Raw genomic sequence first — 26331 nt, 5'->3', positions numbered from 1 at the left:
CCCACGCCCAGCGAAACACACGGAAAAGAAATCATAATACTCCAAAGGCGCTCAACCATTTTGTGCAGCGGTGTTATACCAAACCACCACGACTCGACGGTACCCGCGTACCCGGTTCTCTGCATGGCAGGCGCATTCCCGCTGTGTGTTGCTGAGGGTAATGCCTTTTTTCCCCTTTTTTCCCGCTCAAATCCCCACCACCCCGGGTGGATACCAGGCACAGCTAATATCTGTGAACAAACCGGCTTCCTGTCCACACCCGCCCGATCGCTTGCCAGGCTGGCCGAGCGATTAGAGACAATAATTGTGGGATATTGATTTTTTTTTTTTTCGTATGACACAGTAGGGGGAAGTGGGTTGGTGGTGGTGGAGTTGGTTTGAATGTAAGTGATGGAGTGTTGTGCGTTTTTGAGGTGTGTACGTGTGGAATTGGGAGGGGTGTGTGTGTGTGTAGGAGATGGAGTGGTGTAGTGCGTGGGTGAGTGTATGGGGGATGAGAGAGAGAGAGAGGGAGAAAGATTTTATGCTTGTGAGGAATCATTTCCTCTCTTTCTGTTCTTGTTTCTTTTTTCCTTCCACTTTTCTGCAAAACGACGGCAACATGAGACAGATTGTTCGCCATTCACTTGGTTCTCTCTCAGATTGGCCCTGTGACAGCCAGGGTGTTACTGTCCCTAAAGTCAAAACAAATGGTAAACTTAACGACCACTACCAGTCATGGTTTTTTCTCAAATTTTTGAAACTTTGAAATTGATCTGTCGCTTTGCTTTTGAATTGCCGGAAGCGGAAATTTTGAAATGATGCAGCTGTTAATTGTTTAACTATCTCCATACGAACGGCGAAAGGGACGACGTTAACAGCGTTTCACCCCAATTACCATCATCCAAATATTCCAAGCGGAAGGCTCTTATACTGAAGAGGTGAATGTTGACAGAGAATACCACAATTCTGACGACGGAAGCTAAAGGTTGGGTCATTCAGACACCCACTGGACATCCGAGAGGTCTGTGTAGAGGAGAAGAGAGGACTGGCCGTACTGAGTGAGTTAAAGGAATTGATATATTCCCGCTGACAAAGGTCTTGAAATGGAAAGCTAAGTCATGGAGATTGCGGACTGGAATGTGAACGGGGGAAGGCGATCTTTTCAAATGTAGCTCGTCTGCTTTCTGAAAACTCATGGTCGATTTCAGACAAGACAACATTTTGGGGACATCTTTCTGATTGTTTCGGAGCAAACTAATTACGGTTGTGTGAGCGTTTTGACTCTCTGAGCGGAGAAAGGTGTCTGTTTAACGGAACAAGTGGTTTACGGGGTATCTTTCCGTCTCTCTGTGTCTGTCACTGTGTCTGTCTGTGTTTCTCCCTTTCTGTATATCTGCCTGTCTGTCTGTATGTTAAAGGACGGAGCAACAATAAAATCAGTAATTCTATTTTCCCTCACATTTATTTCCTCCGCAACTAAATAATAATGATAATGATGACAACAATGATAATGATAATAGGATAATAATGATAACAACAATGATAATGATAATAATAGTGATAACAATAATGATAACAACAACAACAATAATAGTTATAATGAGGATATTGTTATATGAGAGGACTGGACCCGATTTCCAGTGTCGAGCCCTGAACACAGTAGATATATATCCACTACCCTCATGACGGTAAAAAAGGTCATAGCAAGCTAATATGGTATGCAAATACGCTATGTATAAGTTAATTATTTCTTCTTCTTCTTCTATTCGATTCTGTTCTGTTCTGTCATCATCATCATCGTCGTCGTCGTCGTCGTCGTCGTCGATGTCATCAACATCATCATTATTCTCTTCCTCCGCAATAGTATTATTATTATTATTATCATCATCATCATCATCATCATCATCATTATTATTATTATTGTTGTCATTGGTTTCATTAGTATTATTATTATTATTATTATTATTATTAGTCGATGTCATCAACATCATCATTATTCTCTTCCTCCTCAATATTATCATCATCATCATCATCATTATTATTATTATTATTGTTGTTGTCGTTGTTTTCATTATTATTATTATCATTATCATCATCACCATTATGATTATTATTATTATTACCATTATCATTACCATATTATTATTATTATTACCATTACCATTATCATCATTATTATTATCATTATCATCATCATTATTATTACCATTATCATCATTATTATTATTATTATCATTACTGTCATGACACAGGAGGACCCGCTGGGCCGGAGACTGTCCACGGTGACAGAGCAGAACGCGGAGAACGAAATGCTGACCGTGGGAGACGGCGACCCTCACCTCATCACCGACCTTCACCCTGACGATGACATCACCTCCCCTAAAGGACTGCGCATGCCCAGCCTGCAGGCCCGTCCCACTCTGGTGCGGACGCCCAGTCACCTGATGCCTGAAGATGTCGAGGAGGGGGAGGGGGTGCTCATCACGGAGGTGCATCACGAGGAGGAGGAGGAGGGACAGGTGTTTGGAGGGGAGGGGGAGGAACAAACGGAGGAGGAGGAGGAAGAAGAAGAACCACGGCCGGAGGGGGCGGAGTATGACACTGATCTGGAGACTGAGGGTGAGTGTGGTGATGTCTGTGGAGTTTGGGAAGTGGCAGAATGGATTAGACGCCTATCTGCCAGTTCAGTGTTCTTCAGGGTCTGGGTTCGAATACCGCTCTCACCCTTTCTCCCAAGGTTGACTGGAAGATCAAACTGAGCGTCTGGCCAATCGGATGAGACGATACAGCGAAGTGCCGTGTGCAGAGAACACTCAGCGCGCTTAAAATGAACTCATGGCAACAAATGAGTTATCCCCTGGCAAAATTCCGTAGAAAAAAATCCTCTCTGATAGGCACACACACACACACACACACACACACACACACACACACACACACACACAGATATATATATATATATATATATAGATGGTCAGGCAGATATGGTGAAGCGTATATGGAATTGTCCGAACACAGTGACGCCTCTTTGAGAAACAAAACAGAAACTGAAATTATGCTTTGTGATGTGTAGTGGGTCGGAATGAACATTTTTCTTTTTTTTTATTCGTGTCATGGGTTTCCTTCTTTTTTCTTTAGTCATAAAGTATGCAACATCGTCTGTCGATGTTATTTATGTCTTGTTTTGTTGTTTTTCTCTTTTATTGCTGACGTGACGTTCATTTTCCATCTTCTCCAATTTCTCCTTTCTCTTCCTCACATTCGGTATTGCTGTTTTGGGGTTTGTTTTTTTTTTTGTTTTTTTTTTTTTTTGTTCGTTTGTTTGTTTGTTTTGGTGGGTTTTTTTTAGTGATGTAAGTGTTTAATAAATGCAAACACACAATTTATGATTTGTACTTAAAAAGATTGTTGTGATTTCTATTTTGTTTTCTTCTAGTTGTTGTTCTTGTTCTTTTTTTCATCTCCTGCTCCTCCTCCTCCTTCTTCTTCTCTTTCCTCCTCCTTCTCCTCCCCATCGACTTCATCTTTTCTTTTCTTTTCTTCCTCTCACCTTCTTTCTCGCGACTCCTCCTCCACTTCTTCTTCTTCTGCTGCTTGTGCCTCTGTGTGTGTGTGTGTGCGTGTGTGTGCGTGTGCGTGTGCACGTGTGCGTGCGTGTGTGTGTGTCTTATTTTTTTTAGCATGCTTATGCCTTTATGTAGTATAGTATTCGCATTCTATGACTTTAAGCAGCATTGTGTAGTGCTTGCAATGACATATATAATGTAGTATTGTGTAGTGTAGACCCTGTTTCAGGGCGGGGACTGGATGAAAAAGCGCGCCAGTGCTTATCTTGTTATCCTCGATAATAAAGAATTTGTCTTGTCATGTCTTGTCTGTTGTGTGTTTTCTATGCCATTTATTTGTTTTTGTTGTTGTTGCCATGCGATGTGTATGTATTTTTCCCTACTTTTTTTTCAGTCTTCTTGTATTTCCTAGATTAATTTATACGTTTTCTTTACGAGGGTAGGATGAAAACAGGCCGATAAGTGCCTATTCCTTTTCCCCCAATAAAAAAAGTTTGGATTTCGATTTCGATTTCTGTCCGCTCGTATTCCTCCACCTCTGTTTCTTCCACCTTTTCCTCTTTTCTTTCTCCTCCTCTTACTCGCCTTCGTATCGTCCTGTTTTGTTTCACATTGAATTACACAGATCACTTAATCATTTCTTAATAGAATACGTGAAAATGTTTTGGCACTTGTATGCAGTAACAGAATAACTGCGACGATGACGAAGATGACGATGATAATGTCCTCAGGGCCTTAAAGAGGAAGTGGACCGAAAAGTTGCAAAGACAAATTAATATGGCTGGTGTTGTTGAGACAAATTAATATGGCTGGTGTTGTTGAGACAAACGAATATGGCTGGTCTTGTTGAGACAAATGAATATGGCTGGTGTTGTTGAGACAAATGAATGTGGCTGGTGTTGGTGATGAAGTAGATGGTGATGGTAATGTTTTGTTGTCACTAAGGAGAAGAAGGAAGGTATTTTCAGAGCCACAAAGGAGGTAGACAGTCACTTGTTACCGTGACAAAGCTTGTGGCCAGCAAAACACAATGCAGTACAATGACGACGTTGATGGTGTTGAGGACTACGACGATGATAACGATGACTCCAAACCCAGAGGGGTTCAGTCACACTAGCAAGTATGTGCAATCATACACGACGATATCGGTGATGACAACGGTAATGACGATGTTGATGACGACTTTGATGGTGGTGATGATGACGATGACGATGATAACAATTGCAGACCCAGAAGATGAGCTGGACCGGGCCCAGTCGTACTACCACAAGGTGTGTGGGCAGCTGAACATCGTGCCCATCTCCTACTTCATGCGGCACATCCACGACCCCAACCTTACCATGAGGTTCCACGGCCTCAGCCCCGAAGAGACTATGGCCGTTGCTTTGGCCCTCAGGGTATGTATGTATGTATGGATGGATGTATGGATGTATGTGTGTATGTATGTATGTTTGTATGTATGTGTGTATGTATGTATGTGTGTCTGTATGTGTGTGTGTGTATGTATGTATGTATGTATGTATATATGTATGTATGTGGAGTGATGGCCTAGAGGTAACGCGCCAGCTTAGGAAGCGAGAGAATCTGAGCGCAGTGGTTCGAATCACGGCTCAGCCGCCGATATTTTCTCCCCCTCCACTAGACCTTGAGTGGTGGTCTGGACGCTAGTCATTCGGATGACACGATGAACCGAGGTCCCGTGTGCAGCATGCACTTAGCGCACGTAAAAGAACTCACGGCAACAAAAGGGTTGTTCCTGGCAAAATTCTGTGGAAAAATCCACTTCGATAGGTAAAACAAATAAAACTGCACACAGGAAAAAATACAAAAAAGGGGGTGGGGGTGGCGCTGTAGTGTAGCGACGCGCTCTCCCTGGGGAGAGCAGCCCGAATTTCACACAGAGAAATCTGTTGTGATAAAAAAGAGAAATACAATGTATGTATGTATGTATGACTGTCGTGTCCCGCTGTGACCATCACAACAGCAGTGGAGCCAACTGCTGTCCCGACTATCTGGGCGAGAATTTAACTTAACTTGGGCAATAAAGTGTCTTTCCCAAGTCACATCCCCCACTCTCGCGGCCAAGAAAGATTTGGGACAGTCGGTGTTGGGATGATCCCCATGGGAATCTTTGATTAAGACCTCTGTCAGTTTCAGACCTGAATGAAGAATATACATAATATATTTTACAGCATCTGTTCCAATAATCAATGTGGGTGAATTATCTGACCTGGCTTTGGTAACTCAGGTACTGTCGATGGAAAAGTAGGTGGTGGCTGGCAAGGTGGTTGACAAGTTGTTTGAAATAAAAATGTGATCGCTTACCCCGTTTTCAAAGAAACTGCGATTGCGAATTGTTTCATCTTTTCCTGTAGAGCAGCCAGCATCAGTCTGATGACAAATTGATGATAATTCCGGTTCATGAACATGCTGACTGATAGAAAGAGTGCTTCCTTGAGGCCTGTGGTCAGAGTTCTGGCGAGAAATCGTGGTTCAATGTTGGTTGTTTTTTTCAGTCTCTCGGATCCGAACAACGTTTATTCAGACCACCATGTGCCTTGTAATCTTCAACCCCGTCTCCACCGGTAGATGTATGAAATAGGTCGATTGTTCACGTTAAAGGTCCTCCAATTCACGTGTGTTCGGTGGCTTATGAAAACGCTGATACACCCAGCGTGGATCCTTCTCCGAAAACGGTGTACGGTAGCCTAAAAGATGGGTGTCGAAGCGGTCACATACATAAGAAACCCATTCGCAGAAAACAGACTTTGTTCGGTAGCTGGGTCAGTGGTGCTTGGAAGTTGGACACTTTTATTGCATTTGTTGCGCTTTACACTTGTGAAAAGTCTGCATTATAAAAGGTGTACATTTAAAGGAAAGAAAATGAAAGAAATACGTAAGAAAAAAAGTTGACCATTCTGCGTGTGTCTGTTGGTGTTCCCGTGTTGTATACGGTCGTGTCGCGTGGCTTCATGTGTACGGGCTGGAAAGGAAGGGTACGGTGGAGTGAGGGTGAGGGGTCGGGGGGCGGGGATGCGTTCTGACGGTCAGACCAAAAGATGTTGTTTCAACAGGACGTGCTTGTCGCGCTTGTGTGTGTGTGTGTGTGTGTGTGTGTGTGTGTGTGTGTGTGTGTGTGTGTGTGTGATAGAGAGAGAGAGAGAATGGGTGGGTGTTGTGTCTGTGTATGTGTGTGCATGCATGCAAGCTTGTGTGTGTGTGTGTGTGTGTGTGTGTGTGTGTGTGTGTGTGTGTGTGCGTGGATGTACGTGTGTGTTTTCGTGTCTGTATGGGTGCACGGCATGCTTACGTCTGTGTGCGTACGTGCATGTGTGCGTTTGTGTGAGTGTGTGTGTGTGACTGTGTGCGTATACACATGTATGTATGTATGCATATGTGTGTGTGTGTTTGGGGGGGGAGTCTGTGAATGTGTCACTGTGTGCATATATACATGCATGTATACATGCATGTGTGTGTGTGTGTTCGACCGTGTGCGTATATGTATGTATGCATATGTGTGTGTATGACTGTGTGTGTGAGTGTGTGTGTCACTGTGTATGTATATGTATGCAAATGTGTGTGTGTGTGTGTATATAAAAGTGCTGGTGCTGCGGCCTCTGTGCTGTGCATGGTGTTGTACGCCCCCCATGCCGAGGTACCGATTAACACGCTGTGACTGGTAGCGGGTATTGCCTCCCACGAGCATGTTAGCATGAACGGAATGAAGACACAGTGCAGAACCTCTCTTTGTCTCTCCCTGTCCACAGCTGGCTAGCTGGCTGTCTGTCTGTTTCTCGCCCTCTTTGTGAGGCAGAGACTATGTCTGTATGTCTCACCATTTTATCTGTTAGTGTATCTCTTTCAGTGTTTCTTTTGCTCGTCCTCTCCCTGTCTCTATTTTCCTCTGTTCGTTTGTCTGTACCTTGTTTTGATAACACTTGTTAAGTTCAGAGTTCCTCAAAGGAGAAACATACGTACATTTCACAACTCATTAAAAAAAATTATAGTTCGGATTGACATGTTTTTTCTTCTCCATTTCCCCTTGCATCATTTCCCTTCAGCCTTTAAATACCCCCCCCCCCTCCACCCTACCCCTCTCTCTCTGGTCGACTGAGCTGTAAACAACATCAACGCGATTTGATTTCTTCGCTCTCTTACCCACCCACCCCCCGTCCCCCTCAGTTCCCAATGCAGGGTCGTGCAGTCGGATAATGTCAAAGTGTCATTACCTCCCGGAAAACTGAACTTCTCGAACAGTGCTTGTGACACCTGTTGACACAGCGTGGGGTGGTCCTTGGAGTCGGGTAACTCCACCACTTCTGATAAGGGAGATCACGCACATCCGTACCTTTGTAGTTATCGGTATTGGTCTGGTATGGACCCGCCGCTTTTCTGAAAGACAGGGTACTGGGGGTGGTTGTGGGCATCCGAGTGGATAGAGCGATACCCAAGTTAATACCCATGTTTTTTTGCGCGTCCAAGCTCCGATGATGAACGACGTATCGGTCTGTTGAGTCCGTTCCCTTGTCTGCGTGTAAGTAATTGTTAAATGATTTGGGAGATGTATATATATATATATATATATATATATATATATATATATATATATATATATTTGTTTGTTTATTTATTTATTTGTGTTACAAAACGACGTGCTTGTAGTGCAAGAGGTGTATATGTTGGATGTCACAACATCTTTTTTTTCATTTTTTTTTCATCAAGGCACGACTAGTAATGTGAACTGAAGTGGTGCATTCATAAATCTTGTTCGAAAGTATGTGCTGATTTTATAATCTACACAGAAGCATAGAACATCCGTATTCTGCTGATCAGATGGCAGTGTCAATGTATAAAGGACATCGACTGGTTCCCCCATTGATCATTATGTTATGAGTTTTGGGGACAACATTTAACAAAGACTGAAGAGTTGAGGGATCCGCCCAATGCTTGCTTGGTAATGTTTGGAGGATTGCGAAAGTGTGACTTTAGGTTTCCTTTATTGTGGAGATCTGACTGATGGTTCATTCCCACAGTTTGGATTTTCATATTGTTTCTGGCCACGTGATACACACGTTGCGCCAGGCATCAGTTAATGAAGGTTTGCAGTTTGTCAGTATCCGTATTTGTTATTCTCCAAGTCTCTGATCCATTACAAAGAGGACGCACTTCGTATTTGTCTTGAATACGACGGGCGCAATAGTCGAGTGGTTAAAGCGTTGGACTTTCAATCTGAGGGTCCTGGGTTCGAATCTCGGTAACGGCGCCTGGTGGGTGAAAGGGTGGAGATTTTTCCGATTTCCCTGGTCAACATATGTGCAGACCTGCTTGTGCCTGAACTGAACCCTCTTCGTGTGTATACGCAAGCAGAAGATCAAATACGCACGTTAGAGATCCTGTAATCTATGTCAGCGTTCGGTGGGTTATGGAAACAAGAACATCCCCAGCATGCACACCCCCGAAAGCGGAGTATGGCTGCCTACATGGCGGGGTAAAAACGGTCATACACGTAAAAGCCCACGAACGTGGGAATTGCAGCCCACGAACGAAGAAGAAGAAGAAGTCTTGAATACTCTGTGGTGTTTGAAGAGGGCTGTGGAGTTCCATAATATTGGCCGCAGGGCTTTGAATGCATGCTTTGCCATGTTGATGCGGATTTTGATGTCTCTGTCTGTGCCTCTGTCTTTGCTGATTTCACTGTCGGCGTAATTATTGTATTTTGCTTTTCGTGTTACGTTTCTTCTACATTTTTTGTACATTGGTTAATCAAACAATAAATGGCCACACCACTGATGAATGCTAACCCGGGGAAATGCTCGTAAATGTCAAGACGCGTGGCGCCAACATGAATTTTTAAGTGTTCATCTGCCAAGAAATTTCGTTTTCATAAAACTGAACGATGATCCCGGAAAAAGAGTTCGCACAGGGAAGATTGAATGTCGAGTTTGCAGGTATGCATTATTTCTGATCTAAAAAGAACAGAAAGAAAAAAAAAGGGGAGAGTAGGAGGGTGGGGGGTACAGAAGCACGGCGTTTGTCACGTACAAAGGTTATAGATCGTGGGGGTTGTTTTCGGAAACGGCATAGATCTTTGCCCGAGAGGCCATTATTCCCACTTGAGTGCGGAGGCGACAGTTTTCAGCATCACTTGTCAGGTTGTCGCTGTGGGACCACTGACGCGGGGTGGGCATTGTTCGGCCTTTTCCATGCTCTGGGAACTGGCCGGTGTAATGTAAGCCTTCCCCCGGGGAACGAGATCTATGAAAACTTCATGTCGAATGCAGCGCGGCGATGACAGTAAACCTGTCTGTCTGTATGTCAGTGTGTCTGTCGGTCTGTCAGTCTCTCCCTCTCTCTGTTTCCTTCTATGTCTGTCTGTGTCTGTCAGTCGCTCTCTGTCTCTCTCAGTGCCTGTGCTTCTTTCTCTCTGTGTCTCTGGCGGGTCGGTCGGTCTGTCTGTCTCTGTCTCTGTCTGTCTGTCTGTCTCTCTTCTAGGGGCCGGAGGCCTGGAGATTTAAGTTTTTGTTCTTGTTCTTGTTCTTGTTCTCTCTCTCTCTCTCTCTCTCTCTCTCTCTCTCTCTCTCTCTCTCTCTCTCTCTCTCTCTCTCTCTCTCTCTCTCTCTCTTCAGTTCCGAATGAATTGACCAAGACTTACATTTCCAGTAATTGCTAAGAAAGATACACTTTGGACGCACTGACGTTTGAGGTAGTGATTTCGTTGATGATATCGGCCGACATATCCGATAAATATGATGAAGGTGACTGTGATGACGATTATGAGGATAACGACGACGTTGACAATGACGATGATTATGATAATGACAACGGGTAGGACTGTGATAACGATTGTTGTGATTTGTATTTGTATTTCTTTTTTGTATTTCTTGTTATCACAACAGATTTCTCTGTGTGAAATTCGGGCTGCTCTCCCCAGGGAGAGCGCGTCGCTACACTACATGACTAAGGACGACGAGGACTATGATGTGACGTTACTGACGAAGCCTGACTGCTCTGTGTGTGTGTATTTCACCAGGAAAGTGTGGACGTGGAGCGCCTGGACCTTGGGGGGAACTGGATGATGGCGGAGGGGGCCAAGGCGATCAGCAGACTGCTGGAGGAGAACGAGTACATCACCGACATTGTGAGGCCCTGACTGGGGTTATGAGACCCTACTTGGGTTGTAAGGCCTTCATTGGGGTTATGAGGCCCTGACTGGAGTTGTGGGGTCCTGACTGGGGTTGTGATGCACTGACTTGGGCTGTGAGGCTTTCAGTGGGGTTGTGAGGCCCTGACTGGGGTTATAAGGTCCTGGCTGGGGTGTAGGGCCCTGACTGGGGTTGTGAGGCCTTGAGTGGGGTTGTGCGTCACTGACTGGGGTATGGGGCTTTGACTGGGGCTGTTGGACCCTGACTGGGGTTGTGGGGCCCTTACTGACGTTGTGACGCCTTGACTGGGTTGTGAGGCCCTGACTGGGGTTGTGAGGCCCTGAATGGGGTTGGGGTTGTGAGGCCCTGACTGGGTTGTGGGGTCCTGACTGGGGTTGTGAGGCCCTGAACGGGGTAATGAGGTCCCGACTGGGTTGTGAGATTTTGACTAGGGTTGCGAGGTCCTGACTAACATGGTGAGGCTCTGACTGGGATGGACTGGGTTTGTGAGGCCCTGACTGGGGTTGTAAATCCCTCATTGGCATTGTGAGGCCCTGACTGGGGTTGTGGGGCTCTGACTGGGGTTGTTGGCAATGACTTAGGCCTTGACTGGGGTTGACTGGCGTTGTGAGGCCGTGAGTGGCGTTGTGAGGCCCTGGTTGGCATTATGAGGCCCTGACTGGGGTTGACTGGATTTGCGAGACCCTGACTGACTGGGGTTGTGAGGCCCTGATTGGGGACTGGCGCTTCCGAGTCACGACATGCTAGTGATGTGATATGCCCCTCCTTAAGTTCACCACCCTATGGAATGAATTCGACTCTTGCAAATACAGTACGATCTACAATCATTAAAATTCACTCTGAAACATTTTCATGTCCAATATATATATATATATATATATATATAGAGAGAGAGAGAGAGAGAGAGAGAGAGAGAGAGAGATATTTATAGATAGATAGATAGATTTATGAATAGTTACTATGTGTAGGTCACGAGTAACGCTTGGAGTACAAAATATTCCAACATGTTACCTGTAGTTGCTTCAGCACTATCTCTTCCGTTACTTGACCGTCCAGTTCCCACTACCCAATATGAGAACATAGGGGTTGAGTTGAGTGGAAAACACGGCGATATTCAGGGCGGTTTTTAAGATTTCCCAGCAATTTGTAACATCAGACGGGCGCAATAGCCGAATGATTAAAGAGTTGGACTTTCAGTCTGAGGGTCCCGGGTTCGAATCTCGGTGACGGCGCCTGGTGGGTAAAGGGTGGAGATTTTTCCGATCTCCCAGGTCAACATATGTGCAGACCTGCCAGTGCCTCAGTGAACCCCCTTCGTGTATATTCGCAAGCAGAAGATCAAATACGCACGTTAAAGATCCTGTAATCCATGTCTGCGTTCGGTGGGTTGTGGAAACAAGAACATACCCAGCATGCACACCCCCGAAAGCGGAATATGGCTGCCTACACGGCGGGTTAAAAACTGTCATACACGTAAAAACCTATTCGCGTATATACGAGTGAACGTGGGAGTTGCAGCCCATGAACGCAGAAGAAGTAACATTAATCGCTGAGGTCAGACGGCCACTGTGTGCGTGGTGGGTAGTTTGTAATTTCTTTTACTGGTAGCGTAACTGATGACCCCCCCTCCTCCCCCCCGCTCCCCCGCGTGCGTTGGTGTGTGTGTGTGTTTGCGTATGCGTGTGTGTGTGTGTGTGTGTGTGTTTTTGCGTGTGCTTGTGTGTGTGCGTGTGCGTGTGTGTGGTGTGTGTGCGTTTCTTACAACAGGGTCTGTCAGACAACAAACTGGGAAACGAGGGAGCAGACTACCTGTGCAAAATGTTGCTGGTCAATGGAGGACTCCGAAAATGTAACCTCAAAGGTAAGATATGCACAGCTACACCCGCTGTTGGTGTATTGCCGTGTGTTCTCTGATATCTGTCGCGAAAGACGACCCTGACGCAGAATTAAAGATCCAAGGTACACATTCAAAACACGCGGGCACGTACGTAGGCTATAAAGACATACATAACATAGACACATACAAACGCAACCGAGCACGCACACATGTTTATTTTCTCACACATATACACTACGCATGCGTGCACACACACACACACACACACACACACACACACACACATTCATTCTTGGTCACACGCGCGCGCATGCACGCACGCACACACACACACGCACATACATATGCATACACATGCACACACACACATACATCTCTCTCTCTGTCTCTGTTTCTGTCTCTGTCTGTCTGTCTGTCTCTCTCTCTCTCTCTGTCTCTCTCTCTCTCTCTCTCTCTCTCTCTCTCTATATATATATATATATATATATATATATACTTGCCAAATGCACTCAAGCATACTCGCCTTTAACCCTTTCACCGCCAAGCTCGCATTTATGCACAGGCGTGGTAGAGGACCCATGTCACTGAAAGGTGACCATTCATTGGTCTGTTATCCATGAACCTACTGCTCTTAATGTTCGGTGGTAGGATAGGCCATATTTTCTATACATCGTAGGGAGAATCCCCAGCTATTCTTAGCCACTGTCTTTTCTGTGTTTATACCACAAGGGAATTTTGCACTCTAAATTGACTGGCGGTGAAAGGGTTAAACACAAAACGCCCTGACATTAATCATGATAATTATGATAATATTAATGTTCATTTATATAGCGCCATTTCTCTCTAAAGCTCAGGGCGCTTTACATGAAAGAAACATATTACAAATTACAAATTACATAAATCATTCATGACCACACTTTCTCAAACCCCTCCCCCCCCCCCCAAACTCTCCCTCCCCCCACTCTGCCCCTCCCACTCTTCATGCATCCAAAGTGAGCTGACATGGATGGTGTTGGAAAACAAGGAAGTTGAGAGTGCTTACAGACAGGTTTTAAACAGATAAGTTTTCAGTGATGAACGAAAAGCAGAGACAGAATTAGATGCACGGATATGATGAGCGGAAGATTATTCCAGATATGAGGAACAATTACACACATACATGAATGCGCAAGTGTATTCACACACACGCGCACGCGCGCGCGAGAGAGAGAGCACACACACACACACACACACAGAGGAACACAGGCACACACACACACACACACACACAACACAACACAACACAACACAACACAACACAACACAACACAACACAACACACACACACACGCACACACACACGCACGCCTGTTCACCTTCCCACGTCTTGTAGCCACACAATCTATTATCAGTTATTTGATATTCAGTCGTAAGGTAGCGTTATTTTCTTTTCTATTTTGTTTATTCATTTATTATTTTGTTTATTTTGCTTTTGAGAGTGTTTATGTGTACTGACTGTTGTGTTGAAACAGGAAACGAATTTGACGACAAATCAGCAACCATCTTTGCCGATGCACTCGAGGTAAACACAGAGGGAATGGGAACTGTTCATACTTAAACCCTTGTCTGATGAAAGATTAATATGGAATCGATTGTGAGTGAGTGAGTGAGAGAGAGAGTGTGTGTTAAACGTACATGTCGTACTGTGCGTGCATGTGCATGTATCTAAGCAAGCGCACATTGCGAGTGTTCGTATCTCTGTGTGTGTGTGTGTGTGTGTGTACGTACGTGCGTGCGTCCGCGCGCGCTTGCGCGTGGTTTTTACGTATGTGTGTCTGCATGTGTTTGTGTGTGTGCGTGTGCGCGCGCTCGAGTGAGTGAGTGAGTGTGGTGTATACGTGGAACATTTTGCTTGATTGATTAAGTGACAGTTCACAAGGTCACGTTTGAATTATTGAGTATACGGAAAAAGAGACGTGTAAATGTTTCAGAGAATTGCGGAAGGTTGATGTTTGATGTTGCAGAAAAACAAATACCTCAGAGAGCTGGACTTGAGCCACAACAAATTTACCGAAGTGGGGGCCGAGATTTTGGGGCCAGCTATTGGTGTGTGGGAACTGTGTGTGCATGTGAGAGAGCGAGGGAGAGAGAGAGAGAGAGAGAGTGTGTGTGTGTGTGTGCTTGTGTGTGTGTGTGTGTGCTTGAGGATATGCTTTTCTTTCTTTCTTTTTTAAAGAATCATTCATTTCACTTTACACCGAAATGTCAGTCCCTACCTCTGTACCATTTCTATTTACACCTCACGCCCTGTCCATTCCTCCACACACACACACACACACACACACACACTTACTCGCTTTTGCGAAACCACACTGATATACCAACCCACTTAGGTATACATGCACTGATCCATGCAAACACACAATTCTGGTATTGTCGCACTTTAGCATCCTAAATTCTGGAGCTGAATTTAGGATGCTAAAGTGCGAATATATAGCCGAAAGAATACTGTCACACATGACATCATATCACGTCACATTACATCACATCACATTTTATCAGGAACGTGTTCTTGCAGGTCAGAACGAAAACCTCGATGTCCTTGACCTTAGTTGGAACCACCTTCGACCCAAAGGGGGAATTGCCATAGCGAAGGGATTGAAGGCAAGGCAGACTGTGTGTGTGTGCGTGTGTGTGTGTGTGCGTGTGTGTTTGTTAGTGTGTGTGTGTGTGTGTGTGTGTTTGTTAGTGTGTTTGTGTGTGTTAGTGTGTGTGTGTGTGTGTGTGTGCGTGCGTATTAGTATGTGTGTTTGCGCCAGCACGTTTCTCACGTGCCTGTGACATCCCTGTCAGTGACTGTAGTCACCTCTGCTGGGGTGACAGAGGGACAGAGGAAAGAACGTTGTGGAAATTATCTGTGTGTGTGTTTGATGCATCAGTTCCAACTCTGTTCTCCATTCGTCATCACTCTCAGTAGCCTATTCACATTCACCAGTTTTTTTCGAAGAAAAACAGCAGCAACATAAAATCCAGGACAGGCTGTCAATGTTTGATCAGTGCGTTGGGTCCATTTTTAAGTTAGCTTATTTAAAAGTAGATGTGGTTAGCGAATTTGGATCAGTAAGCAGGCTTTTGACACCTCAGTCCTTAAAACGGAGACTTGAAATTGTTGTGCGTTTTGGTTTGTCGCTTCCTGTCGGTCTGTGGCATCAAACATCACCCCCCCTCTATTCAAATCCCACATTAAAAACGTATCTGTTCTGTGAGGCGCTTTTGTGATTTTTTTTTTTTTTTTTTCATCGCTGTTGATTTGAGCTATTTACTGCTCACGGGTGTGTTTGTGTATGGTTGAGTGTGGTTTGAGGGTGGCTGCATGCGAATGGATGATTGCCAGTGTATTGACTCTGAATTTACTTTGAAATATGCGTAATACAGATGCCACGCATTCCATTCATTCATCCATTCATTCATTCATTCTGTCTCTCGCTCTCTCTCTCTTTCTTTCTCTGCCTCTTTTCCTTCTTTCTTTCTTTCACTCTTTTCTTTCTTTCTTTCTTCTTCCTCCTCCTCTTCTTCTTTTTCTCCTCCTTCTTCTGCTTCTCCTCCTCCTCCTTGTTGTTGTTCTCCTTCTCCTTCTGCTTCTTCTTCTTCTCCTCCTCCCCCCCCCTCCCTCTTCTTCTTCTTCTCCTTCTCCTTTTCATTCTGCTTCTTCTCCTCCTCCTCCTTCTTCTCATCCTCCTTCTCCTCTTCCTCCTTCTCCTTTTGCTTCTTCTTCTCCTCCTCCTCCTCCCCCTTCTTCTTCTCCTCCTCCTCTTCCTCCTTCTCCTTTTGCTTCTTCTTCTCCTCCTCCTCCTCCCCCTTCTTCTTCTCCTCCTCCTTCTGCTCCTCTTCCTCCCCCTCCTCTACATCATCTCCTTCTTCTTCCTCGCTACTGAAACTGAATCTTCTTCCTCTGTTTCTCCTCCTCTTGCTCTTCTTTTTCTCCTCCTCCTCCACCTCTTCTTCTTCGTAGTCGTCATCGTCTTCTCCTTCGTCTTCATCATAATCGTCGTCTTCTAATACCTCATCACGTAATGCGTCATGCTGTTGCCCGGCCCCAGGAGAACGTGCGGTTAAAGAGTCTCAACCTGGCGTGGAACGGGCTGGGTCAGGAGGGAGGGGGCGCGGTGGTGGAGGCCCTGCTGACCAACCAGGCCCTTCTGGAGCTGGACCTCAGCGGGAACCGGCTGGGGCTGGACACCGCCAAGCGGATGGCCAAGGTCCTCACGTCCAACGACTCCATCAAGGTGCTGAAGGTACGCCACGCCCCCATTGGTGTTGTCGTTGTTATTGTTGTTGTTATTATTACCGTTATTATTATTCTTTGACGGGCGCAATAGCCGCGTGGTTAAAGTGTTGGACTTTCAATCTAAGGGTCCCGGGTTCGAATCTCGGTAACGGCGCCTGGTGGGTAAAGGGTGGAGATTTTTCCGATTTCCCTGGTCAACATATGTGCAGACCTGCTAGTGCCTGAACCCCCTTTGTGTGTATACGCAAGCAGAAGATCAAATACGCACGGTAAAGATCCTGTAATCCATGTCAGCGTTCGGTGGGTTTTGGAAACAAGAACATACCCAGCATGCATACCCCCGAAAACGGAGTATGGCTGCCTTCATGGCGAGGTAAAAACGGCCATACACGTAAAAGCCCACTCGTGTACATACGAGTGAACGTGGGAGTTGCAGCCCACGAGCGAAGAAGAATAATTATTGTTAGTAGTAGTGGTGGTGGTGGTAGTAGTAGTAGTAGTAGTAGTAGTAGTGTTATAATTATTATGATGATAATGATTTTTATTGATATTAGTGTTATTAGTATTTTTATTAGTATTCTTATTGTGCAGGCCTGACTACGCGCGTTCACTTACCCTGCTGGTCAGGCATCTGTTTAGCAGATGTGGTGTGGCGTATAATTTACCCACATACTGTCAGCAGTACTTACGTTTGTTTTCAGTTGCCAACGTCTTGTGCACCACACTGCCGTGAGTACCAAGTCTGTGACCATTCAGGAGCGTTTCGGAGAACAAAGTCCGTGCGAAACGCGTGGTATCTCATTGTGTTGTGTTGTGGTGTGCTTCAGATGGGTAACAACCTGATCACGTCGGGGGGAGCCATCGCCATCATCACTTCCATCAACAACACCGACAACTGTGAGGTGGAGGAACTCGATCTCTCTGTGAGTCCGTGCTCTCCGGCCGCGGCACACACGTGTGCGTGGTCATACTCACAAGCATGTGCAAGCACTGCACCCCTTGATCACACACTTGTACGCCAGCGCGCGCGCACACATACACGCGCGCGTCCACACACACACACACGCACGCACACACACACACGCACGCACACACACACACATACACACACCAACTCACACACACACACACACACACACACACACACACACACACACACACACACACCTACTTTTCCGGTTCTTTTCGCTTTGATGTTTACGGTATTGTTTTATCTTGCTGTTTTTGTTTATGTTTTCAATATTTCAGAATTTTCTTTCATGACTGAAACTTTTTTCTGACATCGCTACCAGCTTGAATTGCAATGATTTCTCTCCTTGCCGGCTTTTGAAACAAGACGCTTGTTTTCCTTAGCTGTCATTTGAAACAAAGATGTTTGAATTACATACGAATCAAATGCAATTTACGCCCCACTTGCAAAAATTGTAATTCACGATCCACGAGTTGTCTTTATATGTTTTCCAATTATCATCCACGATTGCAGTGACGGAAATTGTCAAAAAACAATAAAATAAAAACAAAACAAAACAAACAAAAACCCACACCAAAAACAACAACAACAAAAGCACTTAATAAGTTACATAGAGCTGTTGATTGGAATATTGTGATGATAAACGTGATTTTCTCCCAACAGGACATCGAAGTGGAATACGAATTTGTTGATAGGGATATTGTGATGATAAACGTGATTTTCTCCCAACAGGACATCGAAGTGGAATGCGAATTTGTTGATAGGGATATTGAGATGATAAACGTGATCAGTTTTCTCCCAACAGGACATCGAAGTGGAATACGAATTTGTTGATAGGGATATTGTGATGATAAACGTGATTTTCTCCCAACAGGACATCGAAGTGGAATACGAATTTGTTGATAGGGATATTGTGATGATAAACGTGATTTTCTTCCAACAGGACATCGAAGTGGAATACGAATTCCTGCGTGTGTTGGAGGACACCAAAATGAAGCGACCCAACTTTGTCTGCAGGTAGGTTTTCAGTTTCAGTAACAAAAACACGCCAGACAATCCAACTAACAAGATTTCTTTAAAAAAACAACAACAACAAATAAAACAAAGACTGCATGATCAGTATATCCAGAACTGGCATGCCAAACTTCATCGGAACGAACTGTACCCAAACTACAGAATGTTTAAAGAAAGATTTGAATTTGAAAAATATTTGATAATCCTCCTAGAACATTTATCTAAGTGTATATGTTAAGTTATAAAACACTGAACCGTTGATTGCCTGTCAAGACAGGATGCATGCATGGTATTGAAAGAAATGAAAGACTGTGTACTAAATGTGATTTTAATGATCTTGGTGATGACTTCCATTATATATTTCGATGTTCTTTTTTTCAGCCATCATAGAAACCATTTGTTAAAGCCATATTATAACAGAAATTCGAACGCTTTGTAAGGTCTCGCAATTGTTTATGACAAAAAAATCAACCATCTTTATTGAAACTGTAAAAATTTATAGAGATTATCATGCAACGTTTTTGAAATATTACCATTCCACTCAGCTAGATTTCTATACATTATTGTTTGTGCGGTTTGTGTTATGTGAAATCAGATGCTTTGTGTTCAGATAATACTCTAAGCACAGTATTATTTCATTCACTAAATTACAAGTCTGTCATGTACTGTGTAACAGTGTCACATTCATTGTCCCTATGTATTGTTTGCCTTTTGACGATTTTGTTTTTCCATATGCCCCCAAGGGGACTTTTTGGAATAAAATCTGGAATCTTGACAAACTGGAAAAATACAACAACAAACTTTATCAAGAAGGTGTCACAAATCCATATACGCTACACCACATCTGCTAGATGCCTGACTAGCAGTATAATTTAACTCGCGTAGTCAGGTCTTGAGTGTATGCGTATATATTTGCATACCTATCAGAGAGGATTTCTTGTACAGAAATTTGCCAGAGGACAACACTGACGTTGCCATGGGTTCTCTTTCAGTCCGCCTAGTGCGTGCTGCACACACGGGACTTCCGTTTTATCGCCTCATACTAATGACTAAACACTCCGTTTGGTTTTCCAGTCAAACTTGGGAGAAAGGGCGAAAGCGGGATTCGAATCCACACGCTCATGGACTTTCTGTTTTGGCAGCTGAGCGTTTTAACCATTACTACACCTACCTCTTTGAAAGGACGATACCTGGATTGGAACCCAGACCTTCACCGACACTGCCAGTATTGGCATTCTAACCATTCTACCACCTACCTCTTTGAAAGGACGATACCTGGATTGGAACCCAGACCTTCACCGACACTGCCAGTATTGGCATTTTAACCATTCTTCCACCTACCTCCTTGAAAGGACGATACCTGGATTGGAACCCAAACCTTCACGGACACCATTAACCATTAACCATTCTGCCGCCTTCCGCAGGTACGGGTCGGTGATGCGGGCGGGGAACACGATCGACGACCTGGGCAAGCCGGGCATTGACCCGTTCAAGGACAAGAAGGACCCTGTGGTGATCCTGCAGGAACACATCATCGTCAACGACATGAGGCTCATCGACATCCTCAAGCGGTACGACCCCACCGGCAACTTCAGCGTCACCCCTGAGGACTTCATGGCCGCATTGGAGGTGTGTGTTGGGAGGATGGGGTGGGGGTGTATGGGTGTTTCGTGTGTGTATGTGTGGGTGTGGAGATGGATGGGTATTTGTGTGTGTTACGTGTGCATGTGTGTCACGTGTGTGTGTGTGTGTATGCGTGTGCATACCCACGCACGTGTGTACGTTTATGTTCGAATATATGAATGTTTGTGTGTAATACTATATATGTATGTGTGTGTGTGTGTGTAGGGAGCTTAGTAGGTGGTGTCCTAAGTGCTTTAAATCAGAACAGGCACTACCAAACACCTCCAAAGTGACACAGCTGTAGTGCAGGGTCTCCTCTGGTGTGTGGCCTCCTGGCGACATAACATCAATAGATTGCTGTGGGCAGCCTACACTAGGAATGCAACATATGAACCCAGGTGTCGCTCTGTAATGGCGGCTTGGAAAAGTCAGTGGAACACTGCTTGATGGGGCAGCAACAACAACAAAATAAATATAAAAGAAATTAAGAATTAAAATAAAATAGAAAGAAAGGCCTATCCAGCAGAGTTGACAAACTGTGGAGTTGTATGTGCAGGAGCTGGCTGTGCCCTTCAACAGGGAACAACTCAAAGAGGCCGCGCATCGTCTGGCTGACACCATGTCTGGAAAAATCTATTTCGGGTCAGTGTCACAGCTTAATGGCTTGTGGTAATTACCTGTTAAGATGTTAAAGCCAGTTTCTGGAGTGTGCATATGTGTGTATGTTAGCAGGCTGGATAATGTGTTGTTTCGTCAAGTTAACTCGTTGCTTTTGAAAGCTCTTCTCCAGATGTGTATGAATGGGTGAAGGGAGAGAAGTCAATGCTGTTTGTGTGTACACATGCAAGTACGCATGTGTGTGATATTGCGTGTCTTACAGTTCTGTAACTTCATCTGAGCACTCAGTGATGGCAGCACATGTGGCTTCACAGCCCTAAACTGGAAGCACATAAAAAGTTAACTCACTCCATACGAACGGTGAAAGAGACGACATTAACAGCGTTTCACCCCAATTACCACCATCAGTTTCAGTTTCAGTAGCTCAAGGAGGCGTCACTGCGTTCGGACAAAACCATATACGCTACACCACATCTGCCAAGCAGATGCCTGACCAGCAGCGTAACCCAACGCGCTTAGTCAGGCCTTGGGAAAAAAAAAAAAAAAAAAAAAAAAAAAAAAAAAACCGGGGGAATAAATAATAGATAAGCTTGCATAAATAAATAAATAAATAAATAAATAAATAATAATTATAATATAGAAAAAGGTAGTAGTAATAATATTAGTAATACTAATAAAATGATAATAATAAAACATAAATAAATAAATAAATAAGACAACAATGGTGATAAATAAGCAAATAAATGTAAAAAATGAAGACACACATTCACACATACACCCACACATGCATAACAGAAATGCACCAGACATGCAGTTTCACATATATGAAAGCACAGTCAAATACATATAAACGTACATGAGCTCCAACACACACACACACACACGCATTACCGTGCACCTCCTCTACCCCCCTCCTCCACACACTCATTTCTAGTCTAAGTATCGCAGCTTCCACGGCACACACACACACACAAACACAAACACACACTCACAGAGATGAACACTTACTTGTACAAGCACATATGAAAGCACAGTCAAATACATATAAACGTACATGAGCTCCAACACACACACACACACACACACACATTACCTTGCACCTCCTCTACCCCCTCCTCCACACACTCATTTCTAGTCTACGTATCGCAGCTTCCACGGCACACACACACACACGCAAACACACACTCACAGAGATGAACACTTACTTGTACAAGCACACACACATACGCCCATATCTCCCACCCCCAACTCCACACACGTACATACAAAGATATATATATATATATATATATATATATATATATATATATATATATATATATATATACACGTTCCAATATCCTGTTGCTCCCACAGTGTAGGCATGCATACACTCACATACCTCATCCTCTACCCCACCTCCCCCTGCACTCCCACCTCCCCTCACACACACACACACACACACACACACACGTACACATATCTCTCCTGACACTTGTGTACAGTTTCACTCTCGCGCATTCACAAACGCACTCAAAAGCACACATACACACAAACACACACAGCCGCCACTGACTGGCCGCAAGAGGGATGGGAAAAGATCTCTGATGTCAAGAACGTGGCGTCTAGTGTGTTGCTCGGTCTATTGTGTTTGGAAAGGCCCACAGAGACTCTGTTCCGTTTTGAAGAAATTTGCGCAATGTTGGTTTGGAAATGATGCCGATATTTGTTTGATTTGCAAAGCATCGTGCTCTACCTTTACCTTTACCACCATCAAAATATTGCAAGTGGAAGGCTCTTATACTGAAGAGGTGTTTGTTGACAAAGAATACCACAATTCTGACGACGGAAGCTAAAGGTTGGGTCATTCAGACACCCACTGGACATCCGAGGGGTCTGTGTAGAGGAGAAGAGAGGACTGGCCGTACTGAGTGAGTTAAAGCCTGTACATGCTGCAGCAGAAATCTGCTATCTGGACTGTCATGGTCACTCCTCTGTGATGTCTTTCCTTTCCAGTGGTGGAGGAGGAGGAAATTTGATTCATGTCCTGTCATATATACTGGAGACTGTAGCTATTTCATAATAGTTTTCAATTCCAGTGGCAAGATGCTTGGTGTGTGAGGTAAAATAAAGACTAAACTGTGATTTAAGTACCTAATTTATGGTGATTGTCTATTTACCCTTCTGTATCTTTGCGAGCTCCAGTACACACAAATTAATCATTTCATTTTTGTTGTTGTTTTTGATGTTTTCTTCTGAGCCACTGTGATTTGTCCGATGCTTGTGGGTATGTATTGTGTGCTTTTTGTTGTTTAAAAAAAACAAAAAAACCCTTCTATACCACAGCAGTTGATCTGACACCTGTGAGTGTTTGATTGCAGAGACTTTGTATCACAGCAGACTCCCAGTCGACCTACCTCCCGCCAAGTCACCTCATGACAGAACACCCAGACACCCCCCACCCACAGGGACTGATATTGCATCACCATCATGTGTTGTATGACTCAGCCTTGATCCACAGAACGTTGCAATTCACCCCAATACCGTCCTCAGTATCCGTTGTTGTAGTTGTTGTTACTGTCTACACCGAGTGTCCGTACCGATTTTCTTTTTCCTTTTTCATCTTTTGTGCGTGTGAGTGGGTGCGTGTGTTTGTGTGTGAGGGAGGGCATGGTGTAAAGAAGCTTCCAGCTTATCCAGTTACCCTCAATAAAACATTTGTTCATGTTCATGTTGTTCACATTTGTCCTTTTTTCTTCTTTTTTTAAAACACCTCAGGGCTGGGTGGAAAAAGCATGTATATTTGCTTATCTCAGTATCCTGGTTAAATAAGATATTGTTTCATTTTGTTTCATTACCTGACAGTTTGTCAGATGTCTGTCAGAAAGTGGTTCTGGCTATCATTTTTCACCTGTTTGATGGTTTTCTGTTGTTTTTTTCAGTTCAGGTCTTGGGTCTTTTCAGCACATATCCATATGAATCACGTTTATTTCTCCAATCTCTCTGTTTACTGCTTATGCACATATGTATGGAAAGTCATGGACACACACACACATACATTTACATACACATAACTGAGTATGTTGATTTTCTTTAACAAATTTATAGTGTACTGACTGTATTGTATTTTATTGAATTGTATTCTGTAAAGCCAAAAAATAGGTTTATCAGATTTATGTTAGTAGCTCTAATAAGAGGGCTTGTGCATTGAAACAATCAGATAAATGTGTAGGTTAACAAGCAATATTTCAAAAGTTCTATTTTAATGTCTCTCATTTTCAGGAAGCTGTCAGGTCACTGAAAATGGGGAGATTTCTTTTTCTTTTCCCTTTCATCATTACATTATTTCCGAATTTCCAAAACTGTTTAGCCTCATGTGCCTCACATTTGTTTTCATGCTCGATTTTGTGGTACCAGGACTGTGACAGGCCTATTTCTGAATCAACTGTGTCTTTGTGGTAATGAAACTTGGTGCATTTTCCCCCTTGATAATTGCTTTTGCATGCAGCGGTGAGTGTGAGTTTTGGGGCTGCACAAATAAAGTCTGTGATGTTTTCTTCTTTCATTATAAGGGGTTTTCTTTTTCAGACAGAATTTTTTCAGTGTCTGAGTGTCTTTGTGTGGCTCTGTGATGCTCTTGATTTTATTACTGAAGTTTGAAGTTTAATGCTTTCAGACATAATTCTTCCAGATCAGTGTCTGAGTGTGTCATTAATTAGTGGGTGAGCAAATACACACAAACCTTGGTACTACAGAGTCTATCTTTGAGTCACTCAGGGATACAGTCAGTCAACAAAATGGACTGGATTCTTTGCTTCATTCAGTTCAGTTTTGAAACCACAATTTTACACACTTTTGGAGATACTACAGATAGAGAAACAGGTCATTTACACTGAGAGATCCAAGCAGACATTGTATCAGGTTGTCATGTTAAGTTTAATTTTCCTTGTCAACTTACCGTAAACATTTTGGTCATTAAAATTGTTCAGTAGTTCATGAAATGAAGAAAAAATGAAACAACCCTCAAAAAAGTCCTCTCCATACCATATGTAAGGTTCAATAAAGCGGCATAGACCGTGCATAGAAACTTTGGTGAAATAGTGATAACATCTTAGAAAACAATTCAAGAAAACCAAATGCATGCATGTGCCATTGCGTGTGAGCAAGCGCACACACACACACACACACAAAGCAAATTCACAAACAAGCATCGGGTGGACAAACCATGGTCATTACACATTTAAAACTTTATATACATGAGAATCAATAATTAAAAAATAAACAACAAAAAACAAAAGCAATAATGAAAGACCAGTTAGACATAAGGCACTGAATCTTGAAAGAAAAATCAATAAAAGAACAAAATTAACACCATTTCTATTCTTCTCAGTGTTTCTCCAGAAATATTGCACTACAAGTGCTAAAAGTAAAACACAGCCTTTGATTTTAGACAGGAGTAGGGATTTATTAAACAACCTTTGATTATCTATAGCTATCTATCTATATATCTTTATATATATATATTTACCAAGACGGCCAGCCAACGCTCATTCTCTTTACAGGCCCTGTCCTCATGGAATAAGTTCCCTCTTTCCCTCCGCAGTTCGATTTCTCTGTCATCCTTCAAATCTTCTCTTAAAACTACTCTTTTCACATCCTGATTGGCATCTCTGTTTCATTCCTACTCCAGTTTGTGTGTCCCTTCTGCATGTGCGTCTGTTGTGTGCGTGATAAGAGAATGGCAAAGTCGTGGTGGAAGTGGTGACTGTCCATTGATGCCTGTGCTGTTTCGTCCCAGTATACTTGTCCTATATGTAGTCTTGTGTTTGTATGCGCTTAGGGCTTTGTTAAGATTAAGCGCCATTAATGCCCTTTATTATTATTATTACAAGAGTATGTGAAATACACAGGACTCAACACTTGGCTTTTATCAGAGATCAACATAAGCTTACATTTGGGTTAACAGCAAATACAGAGCTGTATGATCAATGGTTTCTCCAATGAGAATTCACTTTCAACTCTGTTCTTTGTGGAGGACTGTGACTCCCAAACTAGGAAGCAAGACTGCACTGGCTCTTAGTGCTACAGCAGCTTTGAGTACTAGTTGGCCTTAAGTACCATCCCAATGCCGATTGTCCGTATGCCCTCTTTGCCGAGAGTGGAAATGAAACTTGGGAAAAACACTCTCCACTTCTCTAATTATAGCCCAGATAGTAAGAACAGCAGTTGCCCTCTCTCCTGTTCTCTGGTGGCATAGTCATAGATGAAAAACTATCATGAATGTGGAACACAACCTTTGATTTTAAATAGTT

At 43.7% G+C, this 26331-nt stretch overlaps 1 protein-coding gene across 5 annotated transcripts in view; it reads left to right on the top strand.

Moving 5' to 3' along the window:
• Window positions 1–24600, top strand: part of LOC143296277 (uncharacterized) — a 38134-nt gene extending 13534 nt beyond the window's left edge. For all 5 annotated transcript variants that reach the window (XM_076608121.1, XM_076608118.1, XM_076608122.1 and 2 more), the window contains exons 3-15: window positions 2235–2601; window positions 4776–4945; window positions 10579–10686; window positions 12479–12572; window positions 14060–14109; window positions 14552–14633; window positions 15106–15191; window positions 16628–16822; window positions 17643–17738; window positions 18729–18802; window positions 20224–20428; window positions 20979–21064; window positions 23401–24600. In XM_076608121.1, coding sequence (XP_076464236.1) covers window positions 2235–2601; window positions 4776–4945; window positions 10579–10686; window positions 12479–12572; window positions 14060–14109; window positions 14552–14633; window positions 15106–15191; window positions 16628–16822; window positions 17643–17738; window positions 18729–18802; window positions 20224–20428; window positions 20979–21064; window positions 23401–23458 — 1671 coding nt within the window. In that variant the 3' untranslated portion in view covers window positions 23459–24600. The remainder of the gene's footprint in view (window positions 1–2234; window positions 2602–4775; window positions 4946–10578; window positions 10687–12478; window positions 12573–14059; window positions 14110–14551; window positions 14634–15105; window positions 15192–16627; window positions 16823–17642; window positions 17739–18728; window positions 18803–20223; window positions 20429–20978; window positions 21065–23400) is intronic.
• Window positions 24601–26331: the final 1731 nt, after the last annotated feature.

The sequence above is a fragment of the Babylonia areolata genome, chromosome 21 (genome assembly GCF_041734735.1).
Source record: "Babylonia areolata isolate BAREFJ2019XMU chromosome 21, ASM4173473v1, whole genome shotgun sequence".
NCBI lineage: Eukaryota > Metazoa > Mollusca > Gastropoda > Neogastropoda > Buccinidae > Babylonia > Babylonia areolata.
The sequence above is the reverse complement of the archived record's forward strand: the minus strand, read 5'-3'. Positions and strand labels throughout refer to the sequence as shown.